A 16,094-nucleotide genomic window follows, 5' to 3' on the forward strand; every position below is an offset into this window, starting at 1 on the left:
AATACTGTACGAGTTGGTAACGCTCATAGCACTACACAGAGCAAAGTGTAATAACCATGAAATTCTTGCTTCTTAAGGTTTTTTTGAGTCTTCCCGAAGAATGATTGTAATGATTTTCCATCCTGGCATTAGCTTGTTCAAGTCTTCTTGGCCAACAGAGTGTTATGAAAATGAGCTAGTGGAGCATATCTGGTAGGCTACAAGTAAGCATTATAAGAACAACTGCACACTATCCCCTTTTCATTAAAAGGGATCCCAACTATGTACTTTTGTTTTGGCCTGATAATTGTTTTTACATTATTATTATGGATACAAATACATTGAATATGGGTATTTCTCCATTTTCTGAAGATCTTATTTACTAAGGACAGAATCTGTTATTAATAGCAAGGGCTTAATATTTGGCAACTGAAGAGATGCACCAGAATAAAAAATTTTTTACTAAAAGAACCACTTTGAAATTTAGCAGCTGCTTTTTCTCACCAGTGTGAACTGATCAGTGTTAAGGAGAGGGAAAGATACTAAAGTCAGGGTATGTCCTAAAGGAGGAGAGGAAGTAAAGGAAGACAGAGTGGCCATCAGACCCAATGTGCAGACTGTTTCATCAGCCTGATTTCAGAAACTGGAGAGCTCCCAGATGTGCACTGCTATGAACTGCAGAACTAGAATAATATCTGAATTTCTGGACTTTGATAAGAATGGTGTCTGAGAAATGTTTCTCTCCTTCTCCAACTTCTAAAAAATGTTTAGTCATGCCATTTTGTGCCTGCCTGGAGTTTTGAAATAACAATTTTGAAGGTAGATATCTTCACAATAAAAGACTTTAAAGATATGTAATTCAGAGGCGATCCCTTCAGAGGCTTGAACTACAGGGAAAATTTTCAAGGAGCCCAATTTCCTAGTTTCACAATTCCACAGCTGCACAGGGGAATGTTTTTGAACATTAAGACGAGCTGCGGTTTAGGCACCTTTCTCCTGGGCTGTATTTGAGACAAAATGGAGCACTGGTTGAACTAGAAAAGGAAGTTAGGATGTTCTGCGTGGTGCTTCTAATGGGAGAGAAAAGGGAGGAGGATCACAAGTAGACTGGCTTTTCAGAACCCTTCCCATCTTAGCAAGAGAGGGTGTGCACATGTGTTTTTCTGATTGGGTGGGCAAGGTTATCAGGGACTGCCCCTCACTTTCCTCTCCCTTGTCCATAATGCACCCAAGAAACCTTCATTGATTGGAGCTGGGGAGAGAGGAGCATAGCATAGCTATAGGGTGGTGATAGGGCATCCCAACCCACCTCTTCAGAGGGGAATCAGGGTGTGGAAGATGGCAAGGTACAGGTGGTGTCAGAAGGGGTTCCATAGGCTACCACCAGCAGAGGGCATGAGGTCTTGCCTCAACCCCAATCAAGTTGGTTCACATCATCCTTTCAATGACAGGAAAGCACAAATGCAAGGGAAAAGGAAGTGTTTTTATTCCTTGTGCAAAATTAAGCAAATGTGTGGCAAGTGTGGAGGCCAGCATGGCACTCAGTGATAGAGGAAAAGCTCAGTTCAGGGGAAAACAGAGTGATCCTCAAGTCCAAGGCAGGACCAGGAGGTAGATATGGCAATGATACAAAAATCCCCATCTTCATTAAATTAGATACACTGGTTTATTCCAATAGGGCAGACAGGTCAGATGTCAACGGACAGGTTTTTACTCCCTCATTCTGGGAGAGTGAGTTCACATTTGGGCCAAGAAATTGAAGCCAAATCGGGGCTGGAACACGTGGTTAGGACCAAACACTAACAAGATTTGTAGCTCAAGTTGGTGGTGAAGCATGAGGAGTTCCAATGCCAAATCTTTGGTTGTTCCTTTACAGGTGGGGCCTCATGGGAATACTGTTTTATTCACTCAAGGCTCCTTAGTGAACCTTCTATTGTCGTTGGTCTGCTGCTCCTCATTAAATGCTTTTGTGTGCAAGGTTAAAATAAATGTGACTGAGGTGCTCAACTGGCGAAGGATGAATTAGGGGTGAATCTGCCTGAGGGAAGAACTAAGACTTTAGTCTGTGAGATTTTCAGATTAAAGGGTTGTTATTACTCAGATTAGGCCCTGCCCATGAGCAGTCCATATCACACCCGGCGTTTGAACTGTTTTGTATAATAATGGAATGTGCTGTTATTTGTGCAATGTGTTTACCCCTGACTGATTACAATTTGCACAGCTTTCTGTTCACTAGAAGGGATATGGACCAGGTGAGTGTGTCCAGCTGCAGGGAACCTTTCAGCAGATGGCAGGATGTTTGGGGTTCCCTTTAATCATAAAGGAAAGAGACAAAAGGATCCACATGCAGCAACTGACATATTTAGCATAGAATTAGACATAGCAGCAGGTGTTTCACACCTCCCTGGGGATAATTAGCGGGCTTATGGGTATTGATTCAGGGAACTAAAATCCCTAAAAAGCAGCAGACCAGCTAAAAACAGCTGCAAATGACCATAAGGCATCCAAACTTGACTGCAAGGTGGTAATGCCCAACAGGCCATTCTGTGAAAACCTAGTAGCTGCCCCCTCGGGTGTTAAGCGGCCCTTGTTTGTCACTGTAACAAATAAGATGAAAGGATGGGTGGGGCAGGGGAAATGGGGAGAATTCCTGAAGGAGTTCAATATATTGTCTCATTAGCCAGCTGACTGGAGATACATACAGTTGGTGTTAACTCAGAGGTTTTACATATCAAGAGGATTGATGTATTCAAAAGTGGCCTAAGGAGTGGCTTGAAATGGGTGTACACATCATTATGTGCCAGTTAGTAAAGTCTGCACAGCTAATGCAGAGGTTATGGGCCTGTGTGCTGCACTATTAAATATCTTTTCACCACAAGACAAATTCTTGGTATTGATACTGGTTTTGCCAATGCTCTCCATTTCAGAAGGGCAGATTCTGGTAACTAATGCTGTTTGCCAGTCAAAACTGGTTACCAACACCCTGTTCTTTGTGGAACCATAGCTCCTGGCGGCCTTAAACACTGGCAGAGAACTCCACTGGCTCAAAGATTCTCGGCTTTCAAGGCGGGTTTCATTGAGTTCAGAGTTAGGAAAGGCATCCGCCCACGGTTGGCCCATTGCCAAAAGCTCCTGGTGGTGAGATATGTGGTGTGACTAGCATACCACAGGTTGGCAGCATCCACCATGGGGCCAGTCTGTTGCTAGCTGACAGGATTTGCAGAATAATGTGGGGAGTTTTATTAGGGAAACTCGTGAAGGGTTTGGCCCAGGGTGAGAGGACCCAGCATGCAGGTGAGGCATCCCCACAGCCACTCAGATTTGGTTTAGTCAGGGCCTTGCCTGGACTTTGCCATTGTAGAAAGAAAGCAGTTTTATTTAAGGCTCCTTTCCCTTACACCAAAGGATGCCACAATCAGTGGGATTTAGGGTGGATAACATAGCTATGGCCAAGGACCAGGTTGGTCTGATCAGAAACACTCACAAGGCAGATATGTCAGAGAGCTGGCAGACACACACAAATAGATTTGATCAGGAGAACCATGAAACAAGAAGCTGTCAGTCTTTCTGCCTCTTTTGGATCTGTGCTGATGGTCAAAGAGAGCAGGAATGATGCCCCTGAACCATGGAGGGAAAGAGTCCACTTATCTGATAAAGGATCCAGTATGCGGTTGAGCTATCCCAACCCCCCCTCCCTCAAAAAAAGACCAAATTTGACAAGAGTTAGCTGCCAGACAGTTGGGGGGCAGGAGGGGAAGAATGCAACCAAGCAATTTGCTGGCATCTCTGTAAATGGTAACAGGCTGCAAGGGGAGAGCTCTGAGGATAAACCTGAGCAGAGGACCCAGGAAGGACTAGTGGACTCCACAAGCCTGTGGGGTGAGACGAGGTGTAAAGTCTTCACATACTGAACTCTCCCTCATCTATTCCATCATTCTTCTTCATGGAGGGAGGGTGATGGGAGATTCAGTACTGGGCTGACTCATGAATTGAGTGGTGGAGGGTTGGGTAAGGGAGCCAATCCTCATTCTTTGGCTGTACGGTGTGAAGCCATTTAACCCTGCACTGGACCCAACTGTTGTGGTTGGGAGGGGGAGTGTCAGCACCCCCTTTAATATTAAAGTTAAAGCTGAAGCCTGCTGCTTTAAATCCATTCATGTGTCTATGTCTTCATTCTTCTGCATGTCCAGTCAATCACAGAACAGCAGCATCCAAACCAGACATCACATGAGATTACACGCTAACAGCAGACAGAGCCGAATGACTGGTAGTGATAAAGAGATTTAAAGTAATTTGTGCACTCCACTTGTTCTGTTTTTTTTTTTTGTTGTTGTTTTTTTGGAAGAGAAGTGACTTTTGAAGCAAAGGAAAACAGACTGTTGTACCAGGTGTATTAAAAAGTAAAATATATGGGATCAGGACAATCAACTGGAAGGAAGCAATTTATTCTAGCAAGACACTAGGGTGCAACCAGGTATATCTAAGGGAGTAGCAAGGGGAAATATTCCTGCCTACTTCCCAGTTACCATGGTCTCTATTTTCCATACCATTCGAAGATGCTGGAAATCAAATTACCAAGTTCCTTCATAAGGCTGATCTGCAAATTTGCATCCTAGCTTTTAAAGCCACATTCTTTGTTTTCCCTTTACCCTGGTAAAAGAATGTGTGTGTAATTACCAAAGTAAAGTTTCAGTCTCTTCCCAAAGATTCATGCTACAGGTTTTGTTTGGCTCCAGTCAGGGTTTGTATGCAGGACACTTTATATATTTAAGGTCTACTTCAAGTATGGTACACAAGACAAATACACAAGAACATAAAAATACAGAACATACACCCACAGCAAAGAACCTAATTTCAAATCACAGGTTAAAATGGAACCAGAATTAACAGGCAGAGTTTATAGAAGGATACAAAGCAAGGAACTAATTTGTAGTAACCAAGTAGAAAATCCCAGCTGGAATAAGTTACTAAATCAAATGTCTAAAAAAAAAAAAAAAAATTCAGAACATCTGTAAAATACCACAAGGAGTCCAGTGGCACCTTAAAGACGAACAGATTTATTTGAGCCACCGTACTCCTTGTTGTTTTTGTGGATACAGACTAACATGGCTAACCCCTGATACTTGTAAAATGCCAGTTAATAAAGTGATCTGAAAGAAAAGTAATAGTTTTAAAACTCAGTGACAACATTCTAGGTTAAAAACAAACAAAAAAATCTTTAGGTTCATTTTGGGATGAAATCTGAGAAAGATTCCAATTTGGTTTGAGAATTTGGTGGGGAGGAAAGGGCACGCAGGAGAGTGACCCGATGAGGTCCTTCACCATGTTGAAGAATCTTTTCTGCACATTTCTTGAGAAAACACTAGCAGAATTTGAGTGACTACATTTGATGTAGCCAGCAATTCTATTCCAGTCCTGTGGAAAGAAATGGGGAGGAGAAGCACTGTGCTAATAAATGTGTATTATGAAATACAGATTTGATTTCTGATGCTTCTAAACAGCAAGTTAGATATGCATATTGAACAAGCAAACTGAAAATCTCAAAATGTGATCACTAGCCTAGTAGAAATGTGCCAAACTGGAATTCAAGTTTGGCCCAAAATAAGATAATGCATAAAATAGTCCCACAAACAGAAATGCCCACTAATTATTTTTCATCTTATGTCTCTTTCCCTCCTCCTCACTACAACTCAACATGACAGTCTCCATTTATTAGCTGTGTAGATAGGGCTCTTTAAAAAAAACAAACAAACAAAGTGTCTCCAAATCAGGGAAACATAATCCAGTTAATTACAAAAAATGGTTTTAAAATGTCACCCTATAGTTGTGATGGCAGATGTTTTTACATCCACCAATTTCTTCTGTAATATAACACACAAGTATTGATCATAAAAGACATGCTACAGTAGATTGTCAGTTAGGTCAATGACAATGTTACAAATTAGTATTAGATCAGACTGCTACTGTAAATACCTCAAATTAAACAAAAATTATTGTAAGAGATGTTCTGATTTGAATTCTTATTTGCATTCCTTATATAAGCAACATGCCATGCCATTTGAAACACTAAGATGTGGGTACTCAGTCAATACAAATAGATAAGGAAAATGTTACTTATATTAAGATTTAAAAATTAAAAAGTCCCAAAATAATATAACATTATTGACAGCAAAATGTTGTATAATAGAACACTTGACATAATATTTCTTAAAAATGAAAGAACAGTGCAAATGAATATATAAAATACCTTGGTAACCACTGGTGCTGAAAACCAGTGCCAGACTCTGTAAGGCTTTTCCTATCTTCTGATATTCCTTGGGTAATGCTGAAAAAAAAAAAAAAAGTAAAAACGTAAATACTGTTTTACACTTTCACTGAATTATACAGCATTTCTGGTACCAAACAGCTATTCAATATTAACCAACATTTATTTTTGGGAAAAATGTTCTAGAAGTCCACCATAAGTCATATGTATGTATTACGTTTTATGAATATTTTTGTAACGGCAACCACTTTAAATAAAAAGATAAAATACTGTCTTAATTTAGACCTTCTATAATTAGCTCAAAGAGATGCAATAATATCCGCACAAAGGGTAGTACTGCATATCCATACCTGAATAAATTGACCATTCCAAACTCCTGCAGATAAAAACCTTCAAACCGCACTATCACTTACTTTAAAATATAACTGTGTAAGTACATATTTTAAAAATCACACACCAAATAAGAATCTGTTTCTGTATATACAATCTATGCATCTGTCTATGTATATAATGAACATGACATATTGTGTGTGTGTGTGTATATATGTCTAGATCTCTCTCAATATCGTGTACACACACACACACACACACACACACACAGCCTCCTATTCGCTTTCCCCCACTACAGTAGAGGGATGTATGTTTTTCTAAGAAAACTTTGCCGCTGCGCCTTGAGCAGGGGTGAAAGTAACTTAAAGGACTTACCGGTATGCCGGAGTCCTGAGCAGGGCGCGTGGCCTCAACTGGAAGAGGCAGGGCCTTTAAATCACCCCTGGAGCTACCAGCTGCAGAGTGGCTGGGAGCCCCGGGGCAATTTAAAGGGCCCGGGGCTCCAGCCGCCACTACCGAAACAGACCTCTGGGCCCTTTAAATCATCACCGGGGTCCTGCTGCCACTACCTCAGGGCTCTGGCAGCAAGGCTTGGGAGGCGATTTAAAGGGCCCGGGACTCCGGTAGCATCAGGGAGTCTTGGGCCCTTTAAATTGCCAGCCTGGGAAAGCCGGTCCGGCATGGCATACTGGCTTTTGCCGGTACACCGTACCATACCATACTGGTTTACTTTCACCTCTGACCTTGAGGAAAGAACTGAAAAGGTCACCATGTGTGTCCATACTTGCTTATCTAAAGCAACAAATGTGTTTAAAAAGCTTGATTCAGGTAAAATGTCCCCCACCATGGAAGCTTAAAAGTATTCCTTCATTTCCTCTGTGAAGAAAACAGAATATTTTGTGTTTAAATGAACCCCAAAGCCGGGGAGGGCGTCACTTTATTCCAAATTCCTATTCGTGCAACCTATACAAATGCATCCCAGAAGTACAGTGAGATTTTTTTCTTAAGTGAGCCATAGCTTCCTTTTAAAAATAAATTTGTTTCAGTGATATATCCTTGACCTGGAGTTAGTAACATGAAGACACAACCTTTTATACTAAGAAATAACATTAGCTGCAATGTTATAGGTCTTCATAACATTCTTAAAATAAAAGAAGTACCCTCTTAAAAAGATAGCCATCATGGTTTCAAAATGTAATACTTACAGTAGGAACTAGCCTTATAATTGTATACAATGTTGTTAATAAAATGCGCTTGTATGTGTATTATACAATTTGGTGTTTTATTACGTCTACACAGACATGCATGCACAAATTATTTCTCCACAATGAGGTTAGAATAGCTGTGGTTTATGGCTGAACTTTTAAATTATAAACAGCATGCATAATTCATATACTACAGACCCATAGGCCTGAAGTAATCTCTGAAATGGAAATCATATTTTGCTTGTATGAACTGTCCATTTTAGAAAAAGAGATAGAAGTTGAGATATGTTTGCTTTTTCATTTTTGTTTTTAATTATCTGTATTTGGGGAAGTGTATTGTGTGGATAAAAGAGGGACTAAGTAGTTTTCAATTGCTCTGATATTTTAGTATTCATACCTAGGTAAATGCCTTTTGACACCATACAGTGAGTCTCTCTATTAGTATATTTAGGCCTGGTCTACACTTGGGGGGGGGAATCAATCTAAGTTACGCAACTTCAGCTACATGAATAACGTAGCTGAAGTCGACGTACTTAGATCAACTTACCATGGTGTCGTCACAGCGGTGAGTTGACTGCTGCTGCTCCCCCGTCAACTCTGCCTGCACCTCTCATAGCGGTGGAGTACAGGAGTCGATGGGAGAGTGCTCAGGGATCAATTTATCATGTCTAGACTAGATGTGATAAATCGACCCCCGCTGGATCGATCACAGCCTGCCAATCTGGTGAGTAGTGTAGACATATACTAAATCAGGTATTCTAAGGGTAATTCTTGCCAAGAATTATTTAATCCATCACATTTTAATTTTTATTTCTTGTGACTGGCATTTCCTATGCATTGTGAACCATTCACAGTACTATCCCTCTGTGTGCCCCATTAACCCAACGCTCCATCCTCAATTTTCTCCAGTGTGCCAGGGCATCACCATTCCAATCCCCAGCAACGTCAGTCTGAATTTATGACAAAGTGCAAAATTAAGCAAATGTGTGGCAAGTGTGCTCCAATATTTCCTTCTACCACCATGTGTCATTTAAATTATATTATGAAAGCGAATATATAAAAAAGGACTAAAGGGATACCCAAAAGCTCTTGGGTAAGATGGGTTCAGATAACTAGGGATCCCTAAAAAAAACAGGAGTACTTGTGGCACCTTAAAGACTAACACATTTATTTTAGCATGAGCTTTCGTGAGCTGCAGCTCACTTCTTCGGATGCATAGAATGGAACACACAGACAGGGGATATTTATACATACAGAGAACATGAAAAGGTGGAAGTATGCATACCAACAGGCAGAGATCCCTGAAATTCCAACTCCTGTGGTACTCCAACCCTGCAAGAATAGATCTACACTGCACTCAAGCAAAAAAAGATAGGGACTATGAAGATAAGAAAAGAACAGGGCATGGAGACAGAACCAGGAACTTCTGTCCCATGCCTTGTCTCCTCCTCCATCCAAGATACTGGAGGAGGAGGGAAAAAAAAAGAAGCAGTGGTTTGTGTGTTTTAGTTTATGCAGTTCCTGAATTCTATAGATATTAAGTTCCTTCTTCAGTACAACTGTTGGGGATATAATGAACATTTGGTTAACTGCAATTTCACTGCAATGGTAAAATATTAATTATATTCCACTACTGTTGTAATAATTACTGTTCATAAATATTAAAACATTTTCTCAGCTGGCCACTTATTCTTAGTTTATTATTATATTGTTTTATATTGCAGTAACAATAGACCAGGACTCCACTGTATTAGGTCCCTGCCCCATATTTTTTTTTTGTAAACAAGGAATGCAGAGTAGTTGTCTTTTGGGTATAATAAGATTAACTATAGTAATAAGAATTTTGGAGCTTTACAATAATGATTATTTCCAGATAAAAACTATGTTAAGATGTAGTTATGGTTGAGAGTATATATTAATAATTTAGGGTAAAATACAATACAGAGATGTTGCAATTATCCCCAGACCAAGTGTTATAAACTCAGGAAATTTAGTTAAGGGAGGGGGGAAGGAGGGGAAAAGGGAAAAAAAATCTAATATTTTTTAGCATTGTATGCCTTACTAGTAATTTTCAGTGTGTGGTTTCATCTAACATAGGATGTCCTCGAATTCAGTTGATTTAAATACATTTCAAATTTAATAATAAATACAAAAATATATCTAAATAATAAAAGAGCAAGGCAGAGAGGACTTAAACTTGTAAAGTTTCCAAGTGACACTTACGTCCAGTACAACGTTTCCAGTGTTCTTGTCCCACTGTCAACAACTCTTTAACTCCATCATCCATGGATTTGGTGAATCTGCCTACTGCATCACATTTCTGTTCTCTGTGGAGTAAGAGCAATCCCATTACAGACAGATACAGAGTTGTTCCAATTTGCTACAGTTGGCATTTAAACTGATGCAACGGACTTTTGAACAACTACATGACTATTATTAATAACTTTTACAATGCCCAAGAACGTGTTAAGCATTTCACAGAACTAGTAAAAGACTGGGATGAAATCCTGGCCCCAAAAAGTCAATGGCAATTTCCCCACTGACTTCAGGGGGGCCAGAATTTCACTCCAGGTCCTTTGCCTGATGCTTCATACTGTTGGTTATACTTTCCATCCTTTAAAAGAAGTCTGCAACTGGATTATCATTCTTGCTCTGGATCCCTATGGATAAGGAAAGGTTTACATAGCTAATCCAAAACATCCTCTATGGCAGTCTCACATATAAAGGATATATGATCATTGCTGTTGTGTATTTTAAATTTTGTGAAGAAAATGCACCCCTAGTGCACTAGCGCACATTTTTTTAAAATTTTAATGTGAAGAAATAAATATTAAAAAAAGACAATAGAAGTCTGATTTCTTAACATGATGGTACTCACAAAAACAGCCGCTATATCCTATACTCAGGGACCAGCCTACAAAGGGTGAATCTGATATGAAAATGAATTTCAAAACTGGACTACCTCTTCAGGGAGAATACAAATATAGTCTCAACCTGAAGATGGCTAATCGATTTAGGATAAAGAGCTGCTGATGTCTCATGGAAGAAATGCTAATATTTTGTGCTCAAAAACAATCTGCTTGGAATTCAATTTATGTATTTCTCTTTCACTTGACTAAGGGGATCTGCATTAAAATATCAAAATGTATATAGCACTGAGCAATTAACAGAGTAAGCTCTATAAATGTCCTAACATTTTCATTAAAATTTTTCCCTACTAATCTGTATTTTATCTAGTGCCCATGAGACCATTAAGATGTAGGTATTATCATCTCTATTGTACAGAGAGCAAGAGGTTAAGTGACTTGGCCAAAATCACAGACTGGGTCATTGGAAGAGCTGAGACTAGACCTCAAAGGTTCCGAGATCCCAGCTTTATGCTTAGGTTACTATACATTTCTCCCTGAAAGCAGTACCTGATCATTCTCCATGAAATGTCAATTCTTTGTTTGCAATATCACAACTTGTAATTGGGGAAGTTTCTGTGACTTTAAAACAGGAAAAACAACAAAACAGCGTACCTTTAATAAGCCAAGATCCTATTTTCATGCAAAGTCCCAAACACTGAAGAATGCGATAAAAAAATAAGGCCCGCATTCCAAAAAAAAAAAGTTACCCTGTTTATGTGCCACCCAATTAATTATAATAGGACTACATGTGAGAATGAGAATAGGCATAGTAGTAATTGTTTCAAGAATTAGGCCATGTTTTTAGGATCATCAGTGAAAGGTGATCTAAAGGATTTAACCACTTAATGGGAAGACTGACTTACAATATAATAGTGAAAATAAAATATGCAGAAAGGAAATGTCAGCACATTCACCTTGGACAGGAGACAAACCAATAGAGCAAGAGTTATATTTACACCCCTATGAACTCTACTGAAAAAATGCTGAAATTATGATAAATATAAAGTGAGATTTAACCCATATGCCATGAGAGTGTGTTTGACTCCCTTCTGGGAAATAAATGGACAGAAGACTTAGGCCTTGTCTAAACACAAAAGCTCTACTGATTTAAACTTACAAATGAGTTAAGTAAGTTATAGGTGCAACTCCATTATGTGGACAATTAAGTTGGTTAAGAGTACTTTAGATTGAATTAGTTTAAAATAGTTGCCTTATTGACTGGCAAATTTTCTACCACAGTGTTGAGAGAGATTAATAGGGTAGAGTGGTTGAGAAAAGAAAGAATGGCCAATGAAATATCAGAGTGGTAAGCTCCAGAATAAATACATTTTTTGTTAAGTATTTTCAAAGTTGCCCTATAACCACCTGCTTTCTTCTACTAAAGGAGATAATTCATAATATTTCTGTGAATTAAGGCATACAAACCTACTATTTTTTTATTCCTGTTATTAAAAGATATATTATGAATGGCACGTACGTAGATTAAAACTTGCCCTTGAAACAAAAACAAATAATAAGCTTCCTAACTTAGAGGCCCTAACACCTTACAGCATCATCATTTCTCTTTCCTGACTGATGAGAAATGTTATGCCTCTTGATAGTATTTTTACAAACCAATTCTCCTGGAGCTTTATCATCACATCATTCTCTCACTCACATACAAAATCTATTTAGTACCAAGGGTTTTTGTACCACATTGATACCATGGTATTTAAGCACATAATTAAGGTTGAGGATGAACAACTGATTTTGAAATGCAAGAGACCTAGAAGTCCATTTCCCTGCTAGGGCAGGACTGTTTCCTTGAATATAGATAGATATTACTCCATGCACCACAATGATGTTGCTTTACCGATAAAATGCTTGGCATAGGCCTCATATATTTTTAAGTGTAGGTACAGTATGATATTGCTATTCTAAACATTTTTCATGCAATCACATCAGCTCATCCACAAACATTTAATGTCTTCACAGACATACAGACATTATGGAAATCCATGTAAACACCCATGTTCTACAGTAGATGGGGGATGAGGCGAGCAAATCACATATCTCCTCATTTTTCTTTTTAAAAAAAGATTATGGGAATTAAAGACAGGAACTGCAAAGCAGATCCAATTTATCACCCTAAGGTTAGCTAAGAGGGGTGTGTGTGTGTGTGCGCATGCACACACATTCCTTTACACATATAAAATTTGCCCAATTTTTCATATGACTTTTTTTAAAAGTTTGATAATTTAAGTCACTCTTCCCTAATTTGTAATAGATTTCCCTCCCATCAGAATGCTTTGCTGAATGAATTAAACATTATCTTTTCCATTTATGCACAGGATTGTTTTTCTTGCTTGACAGGACTGTCTACCTCACATTACATTTTTTTGGATACATTTAGTTGCTTTGGAATGATTCAGAACTGCCACAAATAAACAAAATATACCATTTAACTGCAGCACTGGCAGGCTTCAGTGCCAATACTCTGCCAATGCTCATTGACTCTGATTCAAGTTAGTTGCAAAGAGAAGTCCTTTTAGGACCTGCCTTCAATCTGATCTGCGATTCTGCATGTGCAGATCTGTGCAATATCCTTTTTATTGTGTCAGAGTTCTAACAGATTTGGAGAGGTCTCCACCAAATCTTAAGATAACTTTATGAGAAAGCTACCATTTTTCAGTTTCACCTCAATGACCAACTGCCAGAAGTCCTTTGATACCACCAGTATGTATACTCATGCAAGCTTAAATTTTTGTTATATGGATAGTTCAGTAGTTTTCCATCAGGAGATAACATTTTGTAATATGACTGCTCACATGTAGTATCAGTGCCAGAGAAGGGAATGCCACCTTACATTTCTATCATGTCCAAGTCAGGCGCTTCGGGTTCCATAGTAGAAAAGATCATTACTCCCACAATCTCATCTTTTTCTGCCTTCCTCTTCCCAGTTTTCCATTCCTTGGAATAAGAACAATGGGACAATGCATACTGTGAAATGTGATCACCACTATTTACCCACAGTAGAGTAACATGTATCCTAAGCAATGAACACAACTTCAATGGGAGTTTTGCCAATTCTTCTATACAGAGAGAAGTTCAACTTTTTTTTTAAAAAATGCATTTCATTTTCTGTATCATAGGACTAAGCTGAAAATGTGAATTATACATTGTGCAATACATAAGTATATACACAATACTGAAACTACTTTTCCTATAACCGAATTACAAAAGAAAAATGGATTATGCACATATCTAAATTGTTAGATTTTAAAAGTTATGCTCCACTCTATATAGAGAGTAATGTGTGACATTTTTGGATTGCCATCATCTAATTGGTTAAAGGACTGAGCAACTTAAATTTTTTACTATCATTTTCCCACATAGTCATATTTGTATAAATAAAAGCAGCAGCAGCAGGCAGAAATATGACAACTGCCACTGTAAAATCCTTAGTGGGAATTATTTTTTTTTAATCCTAGATATGTTGCAGCATCAGTTCTCTGTATTTCAGGTCACTAGTCATGAGAATGCCAATATCCAGCCATACAGTGTTTTGCCACAGAAACTGCTGACAAGGCAGATGGAGAACTGCGTGACCCTATCTTAGCTATCAGAACATTTTCTGGATAAACGTACACTCTACACATGCACTCCATTTTGCCTTTATTTCTCATGAATACTTTAAACAAAAAAATCATCTTTAAAAAAAGGGTGCCAGTTATGTAGGCCTAGCAGTCAACAAATAACCAGATTGGTACTAATTCTGGAGCTTAGCAAATGGGCTACCCTCAAGAGAAAAAAAACAAAATGAGGAGGAACAAGAAAACTGAAGAAGTAAGCTCATGTTCTAGATATATATGGTCCAACCTCAGTGCAGGGGTCGGGACTAAATGACCTCTCAATCTCCCTTCTAGCCCTACATTTCTATGATTCTATCTTCAGGAAAACCTATGGAATGATCTTGTTACCATCAGGATCAGCCCCTTTTTCTGTCTTTTTTAAATGCAGTACTAGGACCATATATCTCTAAGCTCTGCTGCAAAATGAATTGTTTCTGGCAGCAGAACAGTACAGATCACTAGGACTGTACTAACTGATGAGTCAACAACAATGAATGAGTTCAGCAGAGTCAGATCTGATCAAGTCCAACAGCCACAGAAATCTTTGGAAGGGCACATTCGTTTATTTTGTTAAAGAAAGCAAAAAATCCCTTGAGTTGTCGGATTTTCACCCATTTTTAGATAATTACTACTATTATTAGAGTTACGCTCATTCTATTCTTCTCTTCCAGAAATATCACTAACTGGAGATGCAATGTGTGAGAGGAGTGAAAGGTGAGGGAGAATTAGAAATTGTTATTCCGCTAATTCTGGAGGGGAAAAAAAAAAACAAAACTACCTTAAGATACCTATCTATTGGGACAGATGGCAATAAAATTTCATTAGTCAAACCTATTCCTCTTTTAGGCAATGAGCCAAGTCTACCAAACACATGGCAATCTACAGCTCTTGTCTATTGCCCACTGGGGGGGCAGACAAATCAAAACATTCATTAACTGTAGGCTACAAAATTTAACACCACTCTCCTGTACAAAGTAAGCTCATCAGTCCAAATCCCTTTCTTTCATCTCTCTTTTCCAACTGTAACAAGGCTGAATTGTTTCCTACCTTTTCATCCCGGAAATTGAGGAACTGCTGAAAAACTTCACTTTCTGAAACAACCGGATGACGACACATCCTGGTCATCCAACCCTGCAGCCTCTCCATGCGCATTTTGATAAATTCTTCTTCAAAGCGCCCTGCAATATACTGAATAATAACTACTTCATTTCCGCTTTAGCAGCATCCACAAGTATCTTTAAAATAAAAACAGGCTCTTTTCAACTAAATTTGGTGGATTGTGAAATGGCTACCTTTATGTAATTTCTGTAGCTTGGAAAATAAGAAGAACTGTAGAGTAACAGACACCAGCTGCTGGTGAGTAGGATTGTTATTTTTAAATAATGGCCAAGACTCATTTTAGAGAGTTCCCTCTTTTTGTCTGATTTTGAAAAATAAGGATAATGGCACGTCATTTCCCTGTTTTCCAGAGAACACGGTTAATTAGTTGACCCAAGACACAGAATTTACAGGCATGAGCAAATTGCAGGCCTTTGATTAATGCAATCAATTCAGTTCTTCAGTCAAGAAGATAACAGAAACATATCAATTTCTGAAGAAAGAGTAAAACCAAAATGGAGTAGCATTTATTTGGTAAACATGGCAATAGGTCATGTTTATAATGCTTTTGAAAGGTCCAACTTCTGTTAAGTTCATATATGGAAGTCAGTTGCACAAAAGACAACACCCACCAACACCACCAAAACACTTGTTCAAAATTTATAAATATTGTATCCACCAACATACCAAGATTTTT

The 16,094-nt window shown here is 38.6% G+C and overlaps 1 protein-coding gene across 4 annotated transcripts in view; it reads right to left on the bottom strand.

Moving 5' to 3' along the window:
- The window catches only part of LOC120400663 (palmitoyltransferase ZDHHC14), a 326,414-nt gene that overhangs the window by 16,555 nt on the left and 293,765 nt on the right, over positions 1-16,094 (bottom strand). For all 4 annotated transcript variants that reach the window (XM_039529551.1, XM_039529549.1, XM_039529550.1 and 1 more), the window contains 4 exons: positions 15,347-15,477; positions 13,534-13,637; positions 10,003-10,106; positions 6,227-6,304 (listed from right to left, as the gene is read on the bottom strand). In XM_039529551.1, the coding sequence (XP_039385485.1) occupies positions 6,227-6,304; positions 10,003-10,106; positions 13,534-13,637; positions 15,347-15,477 (417 nt within the window). The remainder of the gene's footprint in view (positions 1-6,226; positions 6,305-10,002; positions 10,107-13,533; positions 13,638-15,346; positions 15,478-16,094) is intronic.

This window comes from Mauremys reevesii, linkage group 3 (genome assembly GCF_016161935.1).
Source record: "Mauremys reevesii isolate NIE-2019 linkage group 3, ASM1616193v1, whole genome shotgun sequence".
NCBI classification, from domain to species: domain Eukaryota; kingdom Metazoa; phylum Chordata; order Testudines; family Geoemydidae; genus Mauremys; species Mauremys reevesii.